The sequence below is a fragment of the Chelonoidis abingdonii genome, chromosome 1 (genome assembly GCF_003597395.2).
Source record: "Chelonoidis abingdonii isolate Lonesome George chromosome 1, CheloAbing_2.0, whole genome shotgun sequence".
NCBI classification, from domain to species: Eukaryota; Metazoa; Chordata; order Testudines; family Testudinidae; genus Chelonoidis; species Chelonoidis abingdonii.
This window is the reverse complement of record NC_133769.1, coordinates 214944852-214954108: the sequence shown is the minus strand read 5'-3', so window position 1 is coordinate 214954108 and position 9257 is coordinate 214944852. Positions and strand designations below refer to the sequence as shown.

General features: G+C 43.0%; 2 protein-coding genes across 11 annotated transcripts in view; both read right to left on the bottom strand.

The window, feature by feature from the left end:
* Positions 1-997: 997 nt before the first annotated feature.
* Positions 998-2630, bottom strand: LOC142046297 (uncharacterized). The gene has a single exon (XM_075062173.1). The coding sequence runs from the start codon at positions 2284-2286 to the stop codon at positions 1315-1317; it is 972 nt and encodes a 323-aa protein (XP_074918274.1). The 5' UTR covers positions 2287-2630; the 3' UTR covers positions 998-1314.
* A 4737-nt stretch (positions 2631-7367) lies between these two features.
* Positions 7368-9257, bottom strand: part of BCOR (BCL6 corepressor) — a 68452-nt gene continuing 66562 nt past the window's right edge. For all 10 annotated transcript variants that reach the window (XM_032795775.2, XM_032795766.2, XM_032795773.2 and 7 more), the window contains one exon: positions 7368-8487. In XM_032795775.2, the coding sequence (XP_032651666.1) occupies positions 8193-8487 (295 nt within the window). In that variant the 3' untranslated portion in view covers positions 7368-8192. The remainder of the gene's footprint in view (positions 8488-9257) is intronic.

The window sequence follows — 9257 nt, the reverse complement described above, 5'->3', positions numbered from 1 at the left end:
TGGTCCCGGTGTTTGCTGGCATTCAAACAACATCTGTTCTTTATCTCTCTGTGTTATCCTCAGGAGAGTGATATTATTCATGGTCACCCGGTTGAAATAGGGTAATTTTATTAAGGCTGTTTGCCTGTGGATGAACAGAAATGTTCCCTGCTGTTAGCCACACGGTGGGAGGAGGGGTGAAGCGATCATCCCAGATAATTGGGTGTGTGTCTGGGGAGGAGTTAGTTGGGTTTGTGCTGCACGTTAACCCAAAAACTGCAGCCCCTCCTCCTTTTAAATGGCCAACCGAACAGCTTCTTGGTATGGGAAATGAGGGTGCTGCTGTTTGAAACCATTCCCACATGTTAAGAAGGTTAAAGAAGGCAAAAGACTGTCTTACCATGGCTGCCTGCAAGCCAAATTCTGTTGCCCAGCCCTGCATGAAAGATCTCACACCAAACCAGCATACCCTCAATAGGAGGCAATATGCGACCGTGTACCGAAAGCACACAAGCTATGTAATGTTAACAGCAAGGTTTACCGTGAAAGAGTCTACCCATTGTTCTCGAAAATGTGTCTTTTTAACTACCACTCTCCCCTTTTTTTCGTCCACCAACTGCAAACGTTTCAACGCTCACACTATCTTCTCATTCCCAGAGGCTAGCGAAGATTAGAAGATGAAAAAAAAACACTTGCGATGAAATGTTCTCTAAGCTCATGCAGTCCTCCCACACTGAAAGAGCCCAGCGGAATGCGTGGAGACAGACAATGTCAGAGTCCAGGAAAGCACAATACGAATGCGAGGACAGGTGGTGGGCTGAAGATGATAGGTGGCATCAGCTTGGTGACAGAAGGCAAGAGGCAATGCTGAGGCTACTGAAAGAATTAGCTGATATGCTCCATCGTATGGCTGAGGTTCAGGAAAGGAAGCATGAGCACAGACCACCGCTACAGCCCCTGTGTAACCAATCACTTTCCTCCCCAAGTTCCATAGCCTCCCAATCCAGTTGCCCAAGAAAGCGGTGGGGGGGCCTCCAGGCACCCAACCACTCCACCCCAGAGGACTGCCCAAGCAACAGAAAGCTGGCATTCAATACGTTTTAAAGTGCAGTGTGGCCTTGTCCTTCCCTCTTGCCCCACCCCTCCTGGGCTACCTTGGCAGTTATCCCCCTATTTGTGTGATGAATTAATAAAGAATGCATGAATGTGAACCAACAATGACTTTATTGCCTCTGCAAATGGTGATCAAAGGGGGGAGGGGAGGGTGGCTAGCTTACAGAGAAGTAGAGTGAACCAAGGGTTGGGGGGTTCACCAAGGAGGAATCAACAGAACTTTTACACCGTAGCCTGACCAGTCATGAAACTGGTTTTCAAAGCTGCTCCGATGCGCACCACGCCATCCTGTACTCTGCTAACCACCCTGGTGTCTGGCTGCACGTAATCAGCGGCCAGGCAATTTGCCTCAACCTCCCACCCCACCATAAACGTCTCCCCGTTACTCTCACAGATATTGTGGAGCATAAAGCAAGCAGTAATAACAATGGGAATATTGGTTTTGCTGAGGTCTATCCGAGTCAGTAAACTGCGCCAGAGCGCTTTTAAACGTCCAAATGCACATCCTACCACCATTCTGCATTTACTCAGCCTATAGTTGAACAGCTCCTGCCTACTGTCCAGGCTGCCTGTGTACGGCTTCCTGAGCCATGGCATTAAGGGGTAGGCTGGGTCCCCAAGAATAACTATTGCCATTTCAACATCCCCAACGGTTATTTTCTGGTCTGGGAAAAAAGTCCCTTGCTGCAGCTTTTCAAACAGACCAGAGCTCCTGAAGATTCGAGCGTGATGTACCTTTCTTGGCCATCCCACGTTGATGTTCGTGAAACATCCCTTGTGATCCACCAGTGCTTGCAGCATCATTGAAAAGTACCCTTTGCGGTTTATGTACTGGCTGCCTTGGTGCTCCGGTGCCAAGATAGGGATATGTGTTCCATCTATCGCCCCACCACAGTTAGGGAATCCCATTGCAGCAAAGCCATCCACTATGACCTGCACGTTTCCCAGAGTCACTACCCTTGACAGCAGCAGCTCTTCGATCATGTTGGTTACTTGGATCACAGCAGCCCCAACAGTAGATTTGCCCACTCCAAATTGATTCCCGACTGACTGGTAGCTGTCTGGCATTGCAAGCTTCCACAGGGTTATCACCACTCGCTTGTGAACTGTGATGGCTGCTCTCATTGTGGTATTCTTGCACTTCAGGGCAGGGGAAAGAAAGTCATGAAGTTCCATCAAAGTGCCCTTAAGCATGTGAAAGTTTTTCAGCCACTGGGAATCATCCCAGATATGCAACACTATGCCGTCCCACCAGTCTGTGCTTGTTTCGCTGGCCCAGAATCAGCGTTCCACAGCATGAACCTGCCCCATTAAAACCATGATGTCCACATTACTGGAGATCATACTTTGAGAGAAGTTTGTGTCCATATCCTCATCATTCTCATCACGGCACTGCCATCACCTCCTCATCTGGTTTTGCTTTTGCAGGTTCTGGTTCTGCACATAGTGCAGGATAATGTGTGTGGTGTTTACAGTGCTCATAATTGCGGCAGTGATCTGAGCAGGCTCCATGATTGCCATGCTATGGTGTCTGCGCTGAAAAAAGGTGCGAAATGATTGTCTGCCATTGCTCTGATGGAGGGAGGGACGACTTGACTTACAGGGAATTAAAATCAACAAAGGGGGTGAGTTTGCATCAAGGAGAAACACACACAACTGTCACACAGAATGCCCCCTCAACGATTGAACTCAAAACCCTGAGTTTAGCAGGCCAATACTCAAATCACTGAGCTCTCCCTCCCCCCACTATTCATGGAGGAACACAAATTAATACAAAACAAATCTGGTCTCTTTCTTGTTTTGATCCACTCCATCTCTCTCATATCTTAGGCTGGCAGCAGACTGTGCAGAACGACTGCTAGTCATCCTTGTCTTCTGCCTGCTCACCAGAAGACTGTGCAGTATGACTGCAGGCAGGACTGAATCACCATGAGACAAACCTTAAAAAGAGAATGACCTGGAGTCACTCCCATTTATGTCCAGGTGCCCCGACTAACCTCACTGAGGTTGGCTACAAAAGCACCCAGGAGACGACTACGGCGGCTACCAGTTGTAATACACTGTCTGCTGCCAAAAGGCAATGAGTTGCTGCTGTGCAGCAATGCAGTGCCATGTCTGCCAGCACCCAGGTGTATGGTGATGGCGAGCTGAGCGGGCTCCATGCTTGCTGTGGTAAGGCGTCTGCATAGGTAACCCAGGAAATAAGGCTTGAAACAATTTTTTGCCGTTGCTTTCACGGAGCGAGGGGGCGGGGGGGGGTTGACGACATGTACCCAGAACCCCCTCGACAATGTTTTTGCCTCATCAGGCATTGAGATCTCAACCCAGAATTCCAATGGGCGGTGGAGACTGTGGGAACTGTGGGATAGCTACCCACAGTGCAGTGCTCTGGAGGTCGATGCTAGCCTTGGTACTATGGATGCACTCCGCCAAGTTAATGGTTTTAATGGTGTTAAGTAGGGACACACACACTCGACTGTAGAAAATCAGTTTCTACAAAATCAACTTCTGTAAATTTGACCTAATTTCGTAGCGTAGACACATTAGTGTTTAAAGACTGTTTCAACAAGTATTACAGAATCCGTAAGGGACTAGAGTTACTGCTGCCTATATTTACCTTACTCTGACTTACTGATCAGTTCATATTAAAGTTTGGTCCACAGATCGGTTCTCAAGTACAAGTTGTGCTTGGCACAGAAATGAAAGAGGGGACGGGAGTAGCCATCTTCATGCTTTCTCTATTATGGGATCAGCATGGCCTCTAGCTGTGGTTAGAGCAGATTCATGGCTGCTCTGCTTTACCCTCTGCTTCTTGTGGCCCTGAGTTCTACACTGGGAGCTACTATAGGATTGCTTCAATAGCTGTGTGGCGGGGGTACTCCATTACATGGAGTGCACGCCCCAAGGGACATTTTCACCACCTTTAAGCCACCAGATACCTTTCTCAGATTCTTTTGTGCCAGTTACTATGTCTATAGCTAGAAGTATTACTTTCAAAGCTCTTTGGAAAGAGGGCTTCAGCCAGGCTGCAGGATTCTGGAGTGTGTATGGATGAGAAAGAAAAAACAAAAAAGAACGAGCCAGCAGAAAGAAGGGCACCCTTTTAGGGGAGAAAGATCTCAAATAGAAGACTGAATTTGTAGTCAGGGACCTAAAGAAATATTCAGCCCTGTTGGGAGCTAGAGGGGGTAAAATGTAGGTTTAACCATCACAGAGCTGAGGTTTGTGCATCACTCTAAGGAACCATTTCCAGGATCAGGCTTACCCCTCACCCAGCCTGGAGCAGGGTGTTTTCTAGGCTTCCTCAGCCATCACCAAGTAAACACCAACCAAAATAAACTGTACATTGAGAGATGAGAGAGCAAAAGTAGCCACAGGCACCACCACACTTCCCATCTGGTTTGTAAGCAGCTGAATCTGACTAATTATTGATGGGACTTGAGGGAAACTGTTGTGGGCAATGCCAGATTCTGAGCAACATGATTCCAGACAAGCAGGTGGGCAGACTCGGAACTAGAGAGCTTCTCCACTGCCTCCAAAAGATGTTGATCGAAGACAACTGGGCCAGCAAGGTCACCACCGCACATTCTGGCAGGTGTTTAGAAGGAAGTAGTCCTACATGCTGCATCATAAAAGAGAACTATTTTTGTTCAAAACCACATCAGGGGATAAGTGTTATAAGGAATTCCCCTACCATTGCTGTATTTATATAGCATAGACAGGTCCTTAATGTGCACACAAACTTTGTTACAACAGTGCAGGTTTCTAACTGTATTTGAAAATAAAGTCCTGATGTGGACAAGGCGTGGGTGTGTACTGAGCATTGTGAAAGGACCTTCAGCGTCAGCCAATGGGGTTCTGACTAGGCAGATATTTATTTTGAGCACATTTCAGATCATTCTGAAGAAGGTGGTTCAGAAAAGGAAATATACTTCCATTTCCTGTTTACCAACTGAACATGAAACCCACAGATTTTCCTCCTTTGCGCTCCATGCCTAGACATGTGGTCTCCCAATACACCATAAAGTGGTATACAGCTGATAAATACCCAGAAATCACCAGCCAATCAGCAAGCAGCTGACCAGAGAAAACAGGTCCAAGAAACATTTGTTTTTAATACTTACACACAACGTAATTTCTATGCTCAAACCCTCATTTCCACGGCAAAAGTAGAAATGTAACCAGCAACTAAGAACAAGAACTTGCCACTTTCAGCTGTTAGCAGACAGCTGAGCAAAGCAAAATGCCTGTTTCCAAAATCCAACTGCACACTATGCATTCAAAAGAGGAGCTCTAAGACGTGAACTTTTTTTTTTTCTTTTTTAACAAACAGGGGAACTTGCATTTTAAATATAAGTTGCTTTTGTGCAAAGTGAGTGCATTTCTGCTAGATATCCCATGACCTTCTAGAGCAGGGGTCGGCAACCTTTCAGAAGTGGTGTGCCGAGTCTTCATTTATTCACTCTAATTTAAGGTTTCGTGTGCCAGGAATACATTTTAACATTTTTAGAAAGTCTCTTTCTATAAGTCTGTAATATATAACTAAACTATTGTTGTATGTAAAGTAAATAAGGTTTTTAAAATGTTTAAGAAGCTTCATTTAAAGATAAATTAAAATGCAGAGCCCCCCGCACCGGTGGCCAGGACCCGGGCAGTGAGAGTACCACTGAAAATCAGCTCATGTGCCGCCTTTGGCACGCGTGCCATAGGTTGCCTACCTGTTCTAGAGGCATCTTGGCTTCCGCCACCCACAACATGTGGGTGTTGGGCCTATTTCTGATCTCCCATTGTCATAACTCCTCTGACAGGAGGTAGTCTAGATTTAAATTGATGCCCAGATCAGAACCAGCCCATTATGAGTAACACCACTCCTAGCTGGGGGGAGGAGTCAATGGAGGAAAGTGCCAGAAGGGGCTTTAACCCTAATGCTTCACATATTCTCAGCCCTTTTAGGAGTCAGCCAACCTCTAGCATCAGTTAGTGCATCTCTGAGGTTGCACTAACTTCACTGCTTCTCAGGGACCTCTGTGAAGCAGATTTCACTTGCACACTGTGAACCAGCCACAACCCCTGCATGCCACTAGTCATGCTTCCCTGTACATCTGGGGCTGACACTGAGCTCTCTGGCAATTGGGGAAAACACTCAAGGGTACAGGAGGTATTTTCAGGGATCCATTTCTGACCTCCTTTTCGGTCCTCATGCATTTAGAGAAATTTAGATATTCTTTTTCAGGAAAAACACTCAGTTATAGCTTGCAGATGGCACAATATGAATCTTTGCTGTATTTCCCCAAATCTTAATACAATGGAGGAAGTGTTACAGTGCAGCAGTACAAAAGATAGAAACCAATCTAAGAAAAAATAAAAATCTTACTGTGTCTATAGACAGTCAGATGTTTGTATGACAGCCCTCAACAGTTCCTTTAGATGTCAGTCCTGGAGGCATTTTACTTGGTTTGGCTAACTGCACTGCTTCTAACCCTATCTAAGCACGTTATGGTAGTACTGGTCAGAGATCACATCCAATAGATTGCAAAACAGACATATGAGGAGGTTTAAGTGTTTGGTTTTCACACAGGGTTGACTTTAATATTAGAGATGGATCTGAAACAAAACTCAGGATCTGGTTTACAGTGAGAACCTGTTCCTCTAACGTACCAAATTTGAACACTGAATCAAAAGACCAAGACAATTAGGAAGGTTTAGATCTACATTTGCAGGCCAAAACCCCTGATTTTGAAGGATTTGGGTTTCGGGATATTTTGGTAAGGCACTCAAAGGTATGAAGTTTAGAACCAGGAATTTGGTTCAAGGCTGTCTCCAATTTAACAGGAGAGCACACATGAAAAGCCCACAGTGTGCCCACATACTCGATGCCTCTATACAGAAATTATCTCACAGAACATCTATCCTTTCTCTCCCCCAGCTCCCTTAGGAACCACTGAGAAAAAAAATTCAAAGCAGTCCAACTCTAAAGATGACAAGTGGGAAAAACGTATTAAATAGATTCACCGTTCTTTAACTAAAATATACCCCAGAAAGTCTTGAGACTACTGGTTTTGAAACATCTGACCCTGTAAAAGGCTCGTGAGATATTTTTCTTTTGACCTTGCTAGAAGAAGGCTAATATAGATTCCACATCATATTTTATAAATTGCTTCCCAGCACCTGTACCATTCCTACTTGGCTCCAGTAAATGAGATCACATCCTCCTTTTACAAACTTGAATAAGTCAGTTTTATAATCGTGCAGAGAATAAAACTCATTTCAATATCTTAATTTTCTCAACAGTTTTATTGCCTTTAAGAAAATTTTTGTAAAATATAAATACAAAGGCAGGAGAATTTACTTACAAAGTTAAAACACAGATCTCAAACGTAAACACACAATTCAGAAAATTTTAGTTTATGTACAGTTTCAAGCAACTTCAACATATGTTAGTTTTTCAATATTTTACAAGATACAGAAAAAATAGTTCAAAGTCTTCTTTAAATAAAGAGCATAAAATGTTTAAACATATATAAACAATCCGGTTTGATGTGTGAAAACTAAATTTCACAGTTTTTAAATTAGGATATAAAAGTCCATACAATTAGTTGGTGTTTATGGATATGGTTTTAATTTATATTACAAGCTACTGAATTACATTCAATAGCGCTTACCTGGCCACGCAGGTAATTCTGTAAACAAAAATAATATTATGAAGTGCCTTACCAAATTCTCTCTCCCAAACAAGCCACATGACTTTGATCACATCACCTATAAAAGTACGTTCTGTGTAATCAGTGCTTTGTATGAAACAAAGTCAATGTGTGGATGTGTTATATTTTTTAAATGTGTTCCAAGTAAAAACAAAAGTATCCCAAAGCCTGTGTGCATTTAAAGAAACATTATATAACAATTTTGTAAAAACTGATTAAAGTTCTTAAAAAAAAAAAAAAGTTCCAAAGTCCATCAAACTGGAATTCAAATCTCTTATATAAAGGAAAGATATTTTAATATTTAATAGTGTCCTTTCTTTACAGAAACAATTGCATTTTTAACACATATACATAAAGAATTAACTTTATATGGTACTATACATTAAATGGCCCGGTGGCTCACCAATAGAGATCAGAGAGATTATCATCATCCGGATGCAACCACTCAAGTGAAGATCCAAGTAAAGTCTGAAGTTCACTTGTAAACTCTACTAAGTCCAAGAGTTCCTTGCTTTCTGGATTAAAAGCTTCAAGGTCCTTAGCACAAGAGAACAACTGACTCAAAGACATCTGTTTGTAAAACTCTGCCTCGGTGATTGTGACAACTTCTACATTAGGGAAATTGCAACGGAATATGCGGGATGACATTTTCAGCCTCTTTACTATGTCCGACAGCAATACCCAGTTTCGTGGTCTGCAGAACAAAAGAAGGGGGGGGTTATGTAAGCAGTAGCTTTACATTGTGTGTCAAATCCTGCTCACCATACTCATGCAAACACTTTCACTGGCATCAATGACAGTAGCTGTGGGATTAGAATTTAGCAGTGTCCAGACGCATGTAGATAGACATACACGCATACTAATATCATCCATGACTTTTGGGTGACAGGCTGGTTGTATGATATCTCAGCATAGGCCCTGACCCTGTAAATTGAGGTACATAATTTTACATAGGTGAACAGTCACACTGACCACTAGTCACATGTGTAAATGTTTACACAATGAAGCCTTGCTTTTTATTTAGCAGTCAAGAATTAGCTTACAGTTAATCAGTATCTTGGGAAGCTATGAATTATAAAGATGCAATTAATGGGAAAAAACACTGGATTTTTCAGATTAATATTAAATACTTAATATTCAAGTTTCATGCGTGTCAAATTTTGATTAATGGTCATTTAACCACAGTCAAAAAAGCTAATCCAACATGGCTTATAAACTCTTCAGAGATAAAGGTTTATGAAGAAACACTGTAGTTTTAAGTTATGCAACTGTTGCAACTACGAACAGTTGTTTACTGAGCTAATTCACACTTAGGAAAGACTACACAACTAAAACAGCCCAGGTTTCTGCTTGTGATTAACAGTGTTCCAATATCTGTATACAACCAACATGCTATAAGCAACTTCTCAATGTGTTTGATTCAATGCATTATTCATGGGTCAAAACCAGCTTTGCATCAGAGCG